This window comes from Gopherus evgoodei, chromosome 2 (assembly GCF_007399415.2).
Source record: "Gopherus evgoodei ecotype Sinaloan lineage chromosome 2, rGopEvg1_v1.p, whole genome shotgun sequence".
Lineage (NCBI taxonomy): Eukaryota > Metazoa > Chordata > Testudines > Testudinidae > Gopherus > Gopherus evgoodei.
The window spans coordinates 57,239,274-57,255,801 of record NC_044323.1 but is presented as its reverse complement, the minus strand read 5'-3'; the positions used below and the strand labels follow the sequence as shown (position 1 = coordinate 57,255,801).

General features: G+C 43.6%; 1 protein-coding gene across 4 annotated transcripts in view; it reads left to right on the top strand.

The window, feature by feature from the left end:
* Positions 1–2,548: 2,548 nt before the first annotated feature.
* The window catches only part of SNX13 (sorting nexin 13), a 153,351-nt gene continuing 139,371 nt past the window's right edge, over positions 2,549–16,528 (top strand). For all 4 annotated transcript variants that reach the window (XM_030550718.1, XM_030550716.1, XM_030550717.1 and 1 more), the window contains exon 1: positions 2,549–2,741. In XM_030550718.1, coding sequence (XP_030406578.1) covers positions 2,730–2,741 — 12 coding nt within the window. In that variant the 5' untranslated portion in view covers positions 2,549–2,729. The remainder of the gene's footprint in view (positions 2,742–16,528) is intronic.

Here is a 16,528-nt window from a genome sequence, read left to right as displayed (position 1 = left end):
TTAAATGAATTAGAAGCACAAGTTCTGTTGACTTTCAAATGGATGTTTTGTTTTATAAGAAGCAATTGTCCCTTCTTTCTGCACCTAGCACACTTAAGAAATTAGGGAGGGGTTCTCAAAAGTGTTTTTTTTTCTTCAGTGGGACTTATGCTCCTAATTCATTTAATGTTTTTCTGAAAATCCCACTCTATGCTCTCAACGGTGCTCAGGATGCAAAAAGAGGAGATAATTGACTCTAATCACAAAATATCCATTTTACTAGAACACTATCTATGATTCAAGTACAGCAAAACACAGTGAATTTTTCTCTATATATGTTCACTTAATCCCTACAGTTGCACTTCCTGTTTCTCTCAGGATTTCTCCCTAAATTTTATAAACAGTAATTTATCTTATCATTTTGATAGTTCTATACCTCACCCATAGAGAACACACTCATGGCAGCCTGTGGATGTTAACTACTTTGGGTACAACCAATATAAAAATAGCTATGTGACTATGTGCTCACGCTCATTTTTGCATAATTACACAACTGATGGTTTACCAAGCACTCTGGTATACTATTGCTCCCTTTAGAACTGTCTCTAAGCACAGTGCAGGTAACTGGCTGAATGCAATTAGATATGTGATGAAGACCTGAATGTTGTGAGCAGACTTACTGCAATGTATAATTTTTTTAATTCTGCCAAACAAATGTCCTTTGTGTGAAAGAAAATTACGCTATATTAATTATTTTATGTCCTTTTTTATAATATGCAAAGAAAATCCAAATGCCTGATGCAGTGGAATACCTATTGTTAGTTTACAGCTTTCATGGCAGAATATTTTTTAACAATTGCTTTATGAGTTTGTTGTAATAGCTACAAAGTAACAATAACATAGGATGTAACAGTCTAACAAACATTTTGTTTACTAATGTTTTGGGCTTATCTGAGGTATCCACTCAGAGAAGGTATTAATAGTATTTGCCAAGTCCAAGCATTTAAAAATCATAAGATGTGGCTTAAATAATGATTAAAAAAAATCAATAAAACATTTGGGGTTTTTAATTTGCATTCTGTTTTATAACTGTAGAGTTCACCTTTTCAAGCTTTTCTCTGCAGCTGTGAGGACTAGATTTTTTTTTAAATGAAAGCTGAAATTCACATGACTCCAGGAACTGGGGCTTTAGGACAAAAATAATCATAAGATTCATGATAAAACTTGCAAGAGTTGACAACACCCTATTAGTAAACCTTAATGTAAACAGCAGATAAGTTAAACTTCTAGACTCAGTAGTCCCTAGGGGAGTTCTCCATTACCCACTCTCACTCACCCCTCTACTATAAAGAAAATATGTCTCCTCCCCTTCCCAAGTCCAAACTAGATCAAATATAAAGTCCTCTGAAGTCCATTTCTGGTCCCAGGCTTTTCCTTACAACTAACTTCTACTACTACTTCTCCCTTCATGCACATCATATGATATCTGTGATGCAATAAGCCTTTATCCACTCCTCCCTACACTTCACTTACCCATGCCTAATTTCATACTCCTGAAGATCTGCCAGAGCTCATGGAGTTTTGCTTTCATTACAAACTGAATGCTTTAATAATTTAATATTATATAAAACTGGACGAATACTGAACTGTCTAGACAGATTCCCCTGTAAGCAGGGACATGTTGTCTTTGAAATTTAAGGTCCTGGTCCTGCAAAGACTGATGCACGGAACTGGGGATCATTCCTACAGACTTCTGTGGGACTATTAACGTGGGCCAAGTTAAGCATGTGTGTATTTTTGAAAGAGCAAGATATCAGTACTTTTATACATTTATATTTCTGCTTTCCTAATAGTGCAGCAAAATCTGTGGAAGTTTTACACAATTTACTCCCCGCCTCCCGAGGTGTGCTGATCATTTAAGAAAATACTTGCTGCCCTAAAAACTGATGGCAGAGAGCAGTTAACCCCATAGGTCGTCTGATGTCCTAGGCGTTTCTCAGAGCCAGCTGCACCTGGAGGCAGCAGTGAGCTACGCGAGCAAGCGAAATTCAGCAGGCACAGGACCAGCCTCGCCCCGCCCCCCCCAAGAGCCAGCTAGTAAAACAAAGACCAACTTTCTGGAGCGAGAGCAAGCCCCCAGTCAAACCACCCCCACCAGCTGCTGACACGTGGGACATTTCAAGACCCCCATATACCATCATCATCCACGAAGTTGGTTGTATTCAACCCCTGGGCTGGGCTGGGGCGAACACGGCGCTGCTCACTGAGGTGCATTTCCCAGCGCAGGCCCAGGCTCCAAGCTGGGTCCTAAGTTCCCCAGCTACTGCTGCTGCCCCAGAGCCACTGGCCATTGCCCTGACTGACTAGCCCAGGCTGCCCCGCACGGGAGCGACCCCTATGGGGGCTGCTGCTCTAGTCACGTCGCGCCCATGCCCAGGTGGGGAGCGCAGGGCCAGGCCCGGGACGGAGATAGGCCAGGTGGGGGCGGCTCCCTGTCTCCGCATTCTGCGGCCCCAATGGGCGGGCGCGCCGGCGGCGGCGGCTCACGTAGCCCTCCCAAGATGGCGGCCGCTCCGGACCGAGCTGCGGAGGCAGCGGCGAGGCTGAGGGCAGCAAACGGCCGCTGAGGAGGGCAGCAGGGAGCCGGCAGCGCCCGCCGCGCAGCGGAGCGGAGCGGGGGAGTCTTTCCCGGGCTGCTGCGGGCACCATGCAGCGGGGCTAGAGCCGGGGGAGTCCGCAGCGGGGCAATAATGTTAGCAGAGGTAAGAGCCCAGCGAGGCCGGGAGGAGCAGCCCCCTCCTCATCTCCCGCTGTGCGAGTCTCCCCGGGGCCTGGCCCCCCTCACCCATCCCAGACAGCGGCTCCCGTCCCCTTGCGCTGCCCGGGGGCTGGGGCCCCTCACCAGCGTTAATCATCTCGGTAACCAGTCACGGCGATTAGTCCCTTCCGGCTGGGGGAGGCTCTCGGAGGAGCCGCTGGGCCGGGGTGTTGTTATGAAGTGCAGCCGCCCCTGTTTTGGGCGTTAGTCGTTCCAGAGGCCGAGGTCCCTCAGCCTAGTCTAGTAGTACCTCCCCCAGCCCCACACGATTGGCCTTCAGCTTGAGTAGCACCCCATCTCTGTTAAGCACCCTGTGTGGGATCCCTGGTGCACTGTGTGCTTAGTTCAGGCTTTGCCTTAATTACTTTTGTATTTATTAATTGGACATCGAAGCTGATTGTGGTAAAAGGCTGAGAAGCAGGAATTCCTGGGTTCCAATCCTGCTCTGCTGTTGCCTTGGTGGTATGGCTGTAGGCACTTCCTGTAACTTGTCTGCCTCAGTTTCCCCTTGACAATTTGGGGAATTTTGCCTTCCTTTCAAGAGTGTTTTGACGCTTAAGGTAGTGTTGTATAGCACATAGAGTATAATGTAAATCCAAAGTATCTGATGCCCGGTCTACACTAGAAAATTAGGTCAGCGTAACTGTCGCTCAGGGAAATGAAAAATCCGTATCCCTAAGCAGCATAGTTAAACCACTCTAAATCCCCATGTAGTCCGTGCTAGGTCAGCGGAGGAATTCTTCCATCACCTAACTACCACCTTGCAGAATGGTGGATTATCTATGCTGATGTGTAGGTAGTGTCTATGGTGAAATGCTACTGTGGAGCCATGCTGCTGTAGAGTTTTAAGTGCAGGCAAGCCCTGAGTGTCATTAGTGTTCTTGGTGTTGTATATAAAACATAAAAGATATGATAAAAGACTGCTGCACCAAGAGGCTGGGAGTGCAATGTGATGTCTGCTATAGTTTATCAAATGCCTTAAGTGATATGGGTTTCATATATTTGTAAGTTTCCTTTCTTTAAAGGCTTATTGATTATCTGAATGCCAGCAATGTGCTTAGTGTACAAACATGTATAAGGCATGATCCCGCTCCATAGTCCCTGTTCATATTTTGGTCTGTCATTTAAGTACACCTACCTACAAAGAAGGGATAGATCAGGGATCTCAAACTCAAATCACCATGAGGGCTAGCACGTTGTCCTGAGGGCCGCATCACTGACACCTTTTCATATAAAGGTACAAAAGCCTCCCTCTTCCCCGCCTCTTTCCACCCCTTCCCCAACGTCCCCACCCCAGCTCCATCCCCTCCCTGCCCCTATTCCAACCCCTTCCCCAAATCCCTGCCTCTTCTCTGCCTCCTCCCCATAGCGCGCGGCTCCTCCCCCCTCCCTCCTGGAAAGTGCTGAATGCCACAAAACAGCTGTTTGGCCGCGGGAAGCGCCTGGAGGTAGGCAGAGGCTCGGGGACGTGGCGCGCTGTAGGGGACGGCAGGTGAGGGGAGCTTGGTGGCTCCAGGAAATAACTTGGGGGGGGGGAGGGGCGGAGCTTGGTGGGATGCAGCAAATAACTCTACAGGCCACATGTTTCAGACCCCTGAGATAGAGGCTAATTCCTCTAAACAATATATAGTTTTATGTGTGAGGGAAGATGGTATTAAAGGGAAGTGATGCTGCTTTTGACACCTGAAGCATCTGATTTTTATTGGTCATGAAGGAAGACATTTTAAGCTTCTAATTTGCATATCCTTTTATCTCATTGAAATATAAGTTCCTGGGTGCAGAAGGTGCAGTGCAGTATTTGTGGAAAGTGTTCAATGTTAATGTAACTGGACAAAAACTTGCAGACTAAATAATACGTGTAAAATAAAAATCTTCATTTGAACATGAACTATTTGTGATGGTATTTTTTTTGGGTAAATGGACTACTTTGAGTAATGGTTAATAAGTATTGTGTATATGTAATACTTTATGTGCAGTATTTCAGCAGTAAAACCATATCACCTCAGATTGTATTTATTTTAAATTAGTACAGATTTTAACAATCTTGGGTGAATGATTAGTACCAAATTCATATTTAGCATGCTCTTATATCCAAGGGGCTTTACATCTAAAAGGATTGCTGTGGAGTTCCTACAACAGCAGTGAGCTGCTTTGAGGTTAAAACTCGTTCTGTTGATTTTTGTGATATCTCTTGGTGATACTTCAAGGTACATCATCAGAATTCATACTAATAGCTGCTTACAATATTTTCCAATTTGAGTTGTGAAGTGAAGAATGCTACCCAAAATGAATAAAGATTACCAGTTTTTCAAGCTTTGGGTTTAAATTTGATTTATTGATTAAAATCCTACCAGCAAAAGAGTTATCCACAAATACTGTATACTAAAAGAGATTCATACAGCTCCAGGTTTCCCCACTGGCTGCTTCATGCTGCTTATAATCAGTTTCATAGAGAGGCCATTGCGGAAGACTTCTAACTGGAGAGGAAATCATAAGTGACAAATGTTTTGTGCCTTTTTATTTGCCAAAAGAAACTCCCTAAAATTTTCAGGTGGTATCAAAAACAGGGAACTTTAAGAGTAGCTCACCTTAAGTGAAGTTAATGTGTAAAATTAAAAATAATAAATTATTTTGCTAAGTAAACAAAACATAACCTTTGAACCAAACTTATGACTTGATGTTGGGGTCAGAGGAGATATTTGTAAGTGCTATGTAGATCAAGGGTCGGCAACCTTTCAGAAATGGTGTGCCAAATTCACTGTAATTTAAGGTTTCCCGTGTATTAACATTTTGTGGAAGGTCTCTCTCTGTCTATATTATATCAATAAACTATTGTTTTGTTTAAAGTAAATAAGGTTTTAAAAATATTTAACAAGCTTAATTTAAAATAAAATTAAAATGCAGATCTTATCAATTTAGTGTGATCCTTCCCTTGGATTGTTGTCTGGGGTGCCAGCCGCCAAACCCGCTCAGCCCGCTGCTGGTCTGGGGTCCAACTGCTGGTCCTGCTCAACCCGCTGTCAGTCTGAGGTTCCGTTTACTGAGCCGGCAGCAGGCTGAGTGGGCCGGTGGCAGGCTGAACAGGGCCGGTGGGGGGCTGAGTGGCTCAGTCCACTGCCAGTCTGGGGTGCCAGTAGCACTCAACCTGCTGCTGGTCTGGGGTTCCAGCTTCTGGCCCCTTTCCAGTTGGGGTCCCAGCAGCTGGCTTTGGTGAGCAGAACCCTAGGCTGGTAGCAGGCTGACTGGGGCCGGCAGCCGGGACCCTATCTGGCAATGAGGCAGCAGCCGGAACCCCAGAGCAGCGCGTGCCATCAAAAATCGGCTTGCGTGCCACCTTTGGCATGTGTGCTGTAGGTTGCCAACCCCTGATGTAGATGATTCATCTTGATCTTCAGTTGATGTTTTTTTGTAGAAGCATCATTCCTCCTTCAATTTCAATAGTCCATAGTTACTTACATTTAATGAAAATAATAAAAACACTTTTAAGGCTCAATTTGCATTCATATACTCATGTTCTTAAATAGTTTTCTATTATTCTTATAAGTATTATCAGCTTGTCAGTGAGCACCCTCTACTTCCCCCAAACAGACCCAGTTTAAATTATTGTTAGCATTGCTCTTTTGTTTCCTTAACATTTCCGGGATTATGTTGCTACACTCATGATGCTTTTTATAGATGCTAATCTAAAAATATGATTCTTTATGTGGCCCAAGTATAGTATATCTCTTCTTAAACAGACACTAGATTCTGCTTTATAAAATGCATTTTGTGTGGATGCTATTTAGACGGTCATGTACCCATATGCTTTTTCTTTTGGGGAAGCAAATATTCTATATGGTTTGGCCTAGTAATGACAAATATAGTCATGCTTCTGTAAAGTATTTGACTTGATACTGCATCTTATTTTGATTAAAACAAACCTAGAAAGATATAAAATTAACATGGCACACATTAAATGGATTAAAAACTGGCTAATTGGTAGGCCTCAAAATTTAATTGTAAATGGGAAATCATCATAGAATGGGTGTTTTTAGTGGAATCCCACAGAGATTGGTTATTGGCCCTCTGCTATTTCACATTTTTATTAATAATTTGGAAGAAAACAAAAGTTTGCAGATGAAGTTTGCAAATGACACAAAAAACTGGGGGAGTGCTAAGCAATAAAGGGGGACAGGTCACTGATACAGAACAATTTCGATTACTTGGTAAACTGGGTGCAACAAAACCATGTGTGTTTTAATACTACTACCAAATTTAAATATATACATCCAGGAACAAAGAATGTAGGCCATACTTACGGCATGGGGGAACTCTATCCTGAGAAACAGTTGTGGCAGACTGACAACTTCCTGCAGTATCGTGAATGAACTTTGTTGAATTATTAAAAATGCAATGGTCTGTGTTGTTATGCAATTGTATGTATTTTCATGGAAAGATAAAAAGAACAGCAGGGGGAGATTAAGGGGAGACGTAGTAACACTTCCTGAAAGATATGCATATACTAGTTCAAACTGGATTCTCCAGGGACCAACAGACACCGAAAGCATTTTTTTGATAAATAGCCTGGATTTAAACTGGTTCATGGCCTTCTTCCTGATTAGACAGGACCTCTTATCCACACAAGACCACAGTGCCTAGGATAGGTTTGGAGGACTGTGCTTACTGAGGCTCAGGAGGCTGAGTGCTTGTTTTCAGCTCAATCTGTGATGAAAGAGTATTCCTTCTATTAAATCTGTGCTGCAGATATCTTAAAATGTATTTCATGTTTGCAAGGAATCCCGTTAGATGGGGGAGTTGAAGGATTGCTCCTGCTAGGGTGACCATATGGGCTATTTTGCTGTGGACAGTTCCTTTTTTAAGCCCTATCCTGGCCGTCCCCACTTTTTTAGCAGAAGTGGGTGTTTGTACTGTTTGCTCTTGCTGACTTGATCAGTTGGCAAGAGCAAATGAGACAAATGGCCACTTTTTTTTTTAAATTTTATTTTTATTTTAACACACAAGTGGAGTGCGGTGTGGAGGAATATGCAGGAGGGGGATGAGCGGCCATGTCAGCCCCGTGCAGGGAGAGAGTCAGGGCTGAGGTAAGCAACGATGCCAGCGCTGGCCTTGGGGGGGGGGCGGGGGGCAGGAAGCAGAACTTGGACCAGCTACATGTGGGGTAGGGGGTGCCTTCGGATCAGCACTGTGCAATGTCCCATTTTCCCTTTGGGAAATAGTCATCCTAGCTCCTGCCAGTTTTTTAGGGTTGGGGTTAATTCTGGTAAGCTTATTAGCATGCATGCACATTCTTTTAACGTTTTTAATATGTTTTCTTGGTAATGCTTTTTAACTTAATAAAATCGGCTTTCCTGGGAAGTGCTGTGTGGTTACATTATCACTGTAGTGAGTACAAGTGCTAACAGTCTCTGAAGAGAAAGCAAGCAGGCATACCTGGGAAACCTGTGCTGGGAAATACATGGTGAAGGAGGGAACTGGACAGCCTGGAAATAGCCTGATGATAAGGGAGAGGAATGCGTGTCTCCACTCAAGAGAGGCAACAGCTGCGGAGCTGGAAGCCTGAGAGTGGGTGACCTGGCTGGTCCACTGAGGGGAAACAGAGGTGCAGTTGCCCTTAACTGTGTCAGCAGACTCTGAAAAAGATTTGTGGTCATGATGGGTAATCAGTTGAACTTGAGCTCCCAGTGTGACGCTGTGGTCAAAAGGGCTAATGAGATCCTTGGATGCATAAACAGGAATATTGAGTAGGAGTAGAGAGGTTATATGTGCCATTGGTTCAACTGCTACTGGAATACTGTGACCAGTTCTGGTGTCCAGAATTTAAGAAGGATGTTGATAAATTGGAAAAGATTCAGAGAGGAGTCAAGAGTTCAATTAAAGGATTAGAAAACATTCCTTATAGTAAGTGTCATGGAGCTCAATCTATTTATCTTATTAAAGAGAAAGTTAAGAGGTTACTTGATTACAGTGTAAAATATTCAACAATTGGCTCTTCAATCTAGCAGAGAAAGTATAACAATCCAATGGCTGGAAATTGAAGCTAGACACATTCAGACTCAAAATAAGGCATACATTTTTAACAGTGAGAGTAATTAACGACTGGTATAACTTACCATGGGTTGTGGTGGATTCTTCATCGCTGGCAATTTTAAATCAAGATTGGATGCTTTTCTAAAAGCTATGCTGTAGGAATTATTTTGGGAAAGTTTTATGGCCTGTGTTATACAGGAGGTCAGACAAGATTATCACAATGGTCCTTTCTAGCTTGGAATCTAAATGATGTAGACTTAAGTGTGTTAGCTCAGTTTTTTCCTTCTATTAAATCGGTGCTGCAGATATCTTAAAATGTATTTAATGTTTGCAAAGCACTATGTAATTTGTAAGTGCTGTGGTGAGAGCAGCAGTGACTAGAGTGGCTCCAAATCCTGCAAAGACTTGCATATGTTTGAATTTCTGTACTGTGAGTAGCCCCATTGTCTTAAATTTATTCAGTAATAAGTAGTCCGAATTAAGCAGGTACATGTGTTTTGACAGTTTGAGCACTTCAGTGGTTTCCATTCCAGTCTCCTTTATAGTTTCTTACAACTTTCTGAAACTCTTCATTATTTCAGGATGAAATGTTCCAGGCTTGGGTTCTGCCAAAAAGGGATACTTTATTTAAAGTTTGTGCAAAAACAGATGAGCTGTTTATTGACTTGTGAAAAGTGTGTGGGCATACATGGGGTTTGACGTTAAAAATTCTTGATAAATAATTTTTGAACAGCTCTTCAGCTGAAACACCTGGGCATACAAAATTGAAACGTGGCTGAAAATAATGCTTTTTGAGAAGTGTTTTTGAGTGTTCTGGTGAAGATTAGGTTTGATTTGACTGAATTATGACACTGAAAATTGCATGCTTCTTTGTGTTCTCCACATTTTGCACAAGGTTTCTTACTAAGCTTGTGAAGTATACAGCTATGGAAATCTTGCTAGAATCCCAGGTAGGGACCAAGGGTTCAACGATTCTTAAACTTGGGGTTACAAATGAGTGTAGCTGCTATTCTTCTAACCCTGGGCTTGCATTGCAGTGTAGATATACCCTTAGGGCTTATCTACACAGGAAGTTAGGCCAAATTAACTAAAGCAATATCTATACTATGGGACTATAGTGGCATTGTTAGGGTGCCCTAGCTATGCTGGCATATCCCTGTAGTGAAGTACAGTGACGGAACTTACTTTTCCATCACTGTAAGAACACCACCTCCCTGTGCGATGGTAGCTAAATCAATGGAAGCATTCTTCTGTTGACCTAGTTACGTGTACACCTGGGGTTAGGTCAGCATAACTATGGTGCTCAGAAGTGTGGATTTTTCATGCACATAAGCACAATAGCTATGTCAACTTAAAATTTAAGTATAGACCAGGCCTAAAGATGTGACTTCATGGTGTATTAGTTAAAGTACATTAAACTCCTGAGTGGATGATCTCATTTAGAAGTAAAGGCCTTAGTTCACAAAGGGCTTGTCTACACTGGCACTTTACCACGCTGCAACTTTCTCGCTCAGGTGTGTGAAAAAATACCCCCTGAGCACAGCAAGTTTCAGCGCTGTGAAGCACCAGTGTAGACAGTGCACCAGTGCTGGGAGCTACACCTCTCATGCAGATGGTTTTTTTAGAGTGCTGGGAGAGCTATCTCCCAGCTCTGTGCTGCGACTATACAAGCCATGTTAAAGCGTTGCCAGTGTAGCTTAATTCACTTAGGGATTGTCTAAAGTGAAGCCCTTAGTTATTTAGGTAAAAGTGTACTGGAAGTGCAAAGGGATCTAGCAGAACTGCTTTTCTGAAGCACCTTGAGAGTTTCACAATAGAGCAATGCACCGTTCCCAGTTATGCATCTGGAAAGTAGAAGGGGACTTTCGTGGACCTCCTCTAAGTATGTGACATCACAACAAGCCAAAACTTCCAGAATATTCTTTAAAGCCAACTTTGCTGTATCTAAGGGACTGAAGCTCATTTTTATGTGGATTTGTCTTTAAAAGATAAACAAAAAACCTTAGAAGTCCCTATATTACACTATATTAAGTAAATGTTAAGCTTTCAAAATTAAGTGTTCAGATCAAGAAATGCCAAAGTTAGGGAAGCACAGTAGTTTTATCAATTCTCAAATATGATAAAAAAGGACTGTCATTGCAAAACTGTCATTCCATAAATCTGTGAAAAGCCTTAGGGTCATTTATAGTTGGCTCCTGTGTAATGGAGTATAGGATTTTGACCTTGGTATTTTGATGGCTTTAGATATTTATTGTGAAATAATTTATATTGAACTGAAAATAATTACTGTGGCACATTTCCCCAAAAATATGTGTTTTTGCAATATTTACCATGTCAGCCATTTTTTGCTGTGTCAAGCAACCAGCCTTACTGCCTATTAACTTGCTTTGAAATAATCACTTTTATGAATATGTTGTGGTTTACCACCGCACTACTATAATACTAGCTCGATTCAGAAATATTCAGGAGCAAGTTTTATGTACAGACTTGTTTAATTTCTTTTGTATATTCCTTGATTTGCCACTATGAAAAGTTGAAGACCTGGTTTTCCAAAGAAGGCTTTGAAGTTTGACATCATAATTGGGTTATAAATTGCTGGTAGATGTAGGTGTGGCTTGACATGAGTAACTGGACATGAGTGAAGCCTTATTTTTTTGGGAGACAAGATTAGGGAGCTAAATGGATCAGCAGGCTGGAAACAGAATATCTTTAGGAGCTAAGATATGGGGAAAATATTGCACAAAAAATGTTCTATTTTTTGTCACTGTTGTTAAATTTTACCAATCTGAACTTACCTAAAAAATTGTGCCCACTAAAATTTAGTAAAATATAATTTAAAATTGTTTTAAAAACTTTCTAAACCACAATGTTTAAAAATGCATAAGACTAGTAGCTTTGGGGAGTAGATACATTAAAAGAAAATTAATAGGATTGGCACAAAACTAAACTGTTTAAAACCAAATTGACATAGATATGCTATGGGAACATAACCAAGCATTTCAACAGACGATAACGACAAAAGTAGTGCAGCAACTGAATGAGCAAAACCAAGGAATCATTAATAAAGCTTGTTAAATGCATGTAATAAACATAACGTTGTAATTGTTTAAAAAAAGTATACTGTTAACATAAGAAATAACATAATGGCCATTCTGGGTCAGACCAAGGTCCAACTAGCCGAGTATCCAGTCTTCTGACAGTGGCTAATGCCAGGTGCCCCTGAGGGAATGAACAGAACAGGTAATCATCAAGTGATCCATCCCCTGTTGCCCATTCCCAGCTTCTGCCAAACAGAGGCTACGGACACCATCCCTGTCCATGCTGGCTAGTAACCATTGATGGACCTATCCACTTCCAGTTACTTATGTCAAGCCAGGCCTACATTCCACTGCTTTTGTTTTTCTTTTCTACATTTGCATGGGTTTCATTTGCAGCATGAAACCCTAAAACACTCCAGTAAAGCCTTACTCCCATAACCGTGGGAAAATGCAAAAGCCAAACCTGTCTGCAGGATTTCCTAAATGTCATTAAATTGTCACAAGCTCAGAAATGCTCTTAGAAAGCAAAAATTTTTGAGTATAGTTTCCTTACCCGCGAATGCAAAAATCCCTATGACCTACAAATCAAATGTTTCCAACCAAGAACAGTGCTTTTTGGGACTCTCTCATTCCCATTTCCTGTCTTTTTCCTCTACTACTTTCTGATCTCTCTACCATCCCAACCTTGCAACCTCCACCCAAGCAACAGTGAGAGATACTATAAGTACTTTAATTAGCCAATGCTTTAAGTGCTACCAGCAATATAATTACTACTAGTATGCTGTGTCTAAAGCTAAAGCGAATACAAGCAGCTCTCCTCATGGTCTCTGCTAACACAGCATGCTACGTCATCTTTATGTGGGGAGGGGAAAAGAGGAGCAAAGCACTATACCAACAAGCAGTTAGGCATGTTTCCTGAAGTAGAAAAGTCATCTGACAAAACTCACGTTTACATATACACAATTGGCAAGATGAAGCAACTCCTGATGATCCCCAACATGTTGGTTGTCATGCCATCCAAGTGTGAAAGTTTGGCACATCAGCTCATCATTGGTATGTTAAAATCAGGTAAGGCTGAACCACTGTGAGAATAAACACACTACCTTTATTATTGTGGAAGTGACTGCTACCACAACAGCACTGTTGGGAGCTACATGATCCAGTTGCAAGAAGGATGAACTCTCACAGCAGAAACCTCTCTTCAGATTTTGTTTTTGCTGAATTTTTTCTGTTTGTTTGTTTCAGATAGAAGGAGCATTACTGTCTCCTCTTTCTCTCCCTCACCCTCTTTCAAGGCTCTGCATGGCTTCTTCCTCCAGCCGGCGGTTCCCTAAATAGCATAGCAGTACTGCTGCTTCAGTTCCCCAGAGTGTATGGATCATTAGTGATGCAAGATGTCCCACTTCTCACTCTAGAGACAGAATGAATTGACTCTATAGTGCTGACCCACAAAATATGGACTGCATTAGTTCCATACTGGTGGTGCTTCCACTCTGCTGATGCTGTAGCATTTCTGTTTGTACATCCAGGGCTGTCCCTCGGCATATGCAGCACATACAGCTGTGTAGGGCACCGGAAAATTTGGGGCACCATTCCTGTCACTGGCATCCTCTCTTCTCCGGCCCCTCCCCCGTGCTGGGCCGGCAGGCTTCTCCCCAACCTCACCCTGTTCCTCATTTGCTCCTCAGCTGGCCGGCTGAGGGCTCCAGCCTCCAGTTCTGTTTCTCCTGCCTGCTGCAGCGCCCTGGCCCACCACCCCCCAGAGAGGAGTCCCTCCCTGGACCCTGCCTGCCTGCGCTGCTTGGTCTCCGGGCCAGGGCAGGAGGAGCAAAACTTCCATGTGAGTCAGTGGGGGGCTGTGGGGGGTAAAGGAGGTGGGGACTTAATGTGACAGTGTTCTCTCTCTCTCTCTCTCTCACACACACACACTGCCTCTCACAGCCACATACTCTGCCTCTCATGAGTCACAGTCCCCCAATACAGATTGTGTGTGTGCGACAATCTCACACTCCTCAATACAAATTCTGTCTTACAGTCCCCCAACGTACACTGTCTGTGTCTCTCGCACACGCGCACACACACACGCTCTCTGTCTCTTACACGCACTGGCACATACACACGCTGTCATGCAGGCACTCATGCACACATACACGTATATTGTTGTTGCTATTACTGCTTGGTACTTTCTGTCAAAATGCTCGTGGTGAGCCAGCAATGGCTATGGGCTGCAGGAGGGCCATGGGCTCTGGCAAGATGCAGACCCCATGTGACAAAGCAAAGCCTGCTTTGAGCCACTACTGCAGCATCTGCTGCGTATGAAGCTTGGTGTGTGTCAGCAATGGGAGGGAGGTTGCTGGGGGTCTGCGGGCGGGGGTAATGGCTGTGGCCCCTCAACACACGAGGGTCAGCGGTGCTGGCTGGAGTGGAGACCGCCTTCAGTGGAGCATAGGGGCACCAGTTTAATACTGTGTAGGGCCGCATAAATCCTAGGGAAGGCCCTGTGTGCATCTCTCGCAATCCCCCAGAAGTTTGTTTCCTCTTGTTTTTTTTTCCTTCTTTCCTTTCCTTCACTCGGGAATATGGCAGGAAAAGTTGCAGAGTGGAAATCTTTCACTCTGTTTAGTCAGTTTCCTTTAACACAGCAGGATGAGCAGAGTGAAGTATCTGTGAGTGTCCCAGCAGTTGCAGAAAATTTCCTGTTTGACTCTGCCACGTTACTATGCCTGTATAGTTCTTAGTGAAATTAACATTGCTGGGCAAGCACTGTGGTTGAGATTTTCAAAGATACTCTGTGAACTGGCTGTCCACACACATTCCCTTTAATTTTAAGGGCAACTAGAGCCCATATACCTTAGGTAGCTTTGAAAATCTGTTTTTGCCCCTAAACAGAGGCAGCATCACAGGCATAATGTTTGACTGCAGGTGGCATGGGAAAATGCAGTATTCATGATCTTTGACTGAATCTACATCCTTGGGAGAGGTATAAGGCCGAGATCCTTTGAATGCTTACACAGCATGAGTAATTCGTTCCATTGAGTTAACTGGGACTGCTCACCTGTGTAATGTTACTCATGAGCATGTTTGTAGATTTGGGGCCCTTAGGGTATGTCTACATCTACAATTTTGCAGCGCTGGTTGTTACAGCTGTATTAGTACAGCTGTATAGGGCCAGCGCTGCAGAGTGGCCACACTTACAGCAACCAGCGCTGCAAGTGGTGTTAGATGTGGCCACGCTGCAGCGCTGTTGCACACCGCGGGGAAGGAGACCTGCTTGGAGGGGGGGTCGGGGAACGCCAGAGCACACCGCGGGGCTGGATACCTGCTTGGAGGGGGGGTTGGGGAATGCCAGAGCATACCGCGGGGCTGGATACCTGCTTGGAGGGGGGGTCGGGGAACGCCAGAGCACACTGCGGGGAAGGAGACCTGCTTGGAGGGGGGGTCGGGGAACGCCAGAGCACACCGTGGGGAAGGAGACCTGCTTGGAGGGGGGGTCGGGGAACGCCAGAGCACACCGCGGGGAAGGAGACCTGCTTGGAGGGGGGGTCGGGGAACGCCAGAGCACACCGTGGGGAAGGAGACCTGCTTGGAGGGCAGTGGAGTTTGCTTAATTACCAGAGAGGCTTCCTCAGGTATGCTGGGATACCTGCTTATTCCACGGAGGTCAACAAAAACGCTGGTGAGTGTCTACACCTGATGACCAGTGCTGGTGATCCAGCGCTGGATCCTCTACACCCGAGGCACGACCGGGTGTACGGCCAGTGCTGCAAACAGGGAGTTGCAGCACTGGTAATGCCCTGCAGGTGTGTACACATCCTAAGTTGCAGCTCTGTAACCCCCTCACCAGCGCTGCAACTTTGTAGTGTAGACAAGGCCTTAGTCTAGCCCTCTCATAAAGAAGAGGGGAGATATGAGTTCTGTTTGTTAGATAATATTGGTGCCTGGCAGTCTAGGAGCAGTGATTGGTTCTATTCATAAAGATGACCTTGTTATCATTCTTCAGCAATATGCCCAGTGTAACATTTGTTACTATTTGCTCAGTTTTTTTCAACCAGCAATTTTTGACTGAGGCACAGGAAGAGGTAAGAGGTTTTTTGCTTCATTTGTTTAGGAAATATGATATAGATAAGTGGCACATACATTGTTTCAGTAAAGTGAAGCTGATGACAGCTAGGAACCTAAATAAACTCTTAAAAGTACATGTGTCCTATTAGTTAACATTAATGGAATTTTTTTATCATCCATGAGGGCAAAGTAGGATTCTTGATATATATTTAAAATAATAAATAGTAAAACAAAAAAATTATTTTGGGGGTGTTTTTGAGAAGGGGTATAAGGAAATGTTTGGTGACAAACAATATGCATATTGTCAAGGCTCACTGGTATACTTCTTTAAGGAGAGAAATGGGTTGCAATCCAACATACTCTCTTCCTCTCTACTGTGCACTGCCCCCATCCCTTTAAAGTGTATCCAAAGAAGACCTTGATTCATCAAGTTTCTTACGGATGAGTAGTCCCATTAAAGTCAGAACCTTATTAATAAAAGCACAAGTCATTTTGGCAGAAGGAGAATCCTGTTGAAGGGCTGCTGGACTATTTCAAGAGGTTTTTGCTGGACTATTTCAAGAGGTCAGTCAGAAGGATTTGGGAAGAAGGAATACAAAATGCT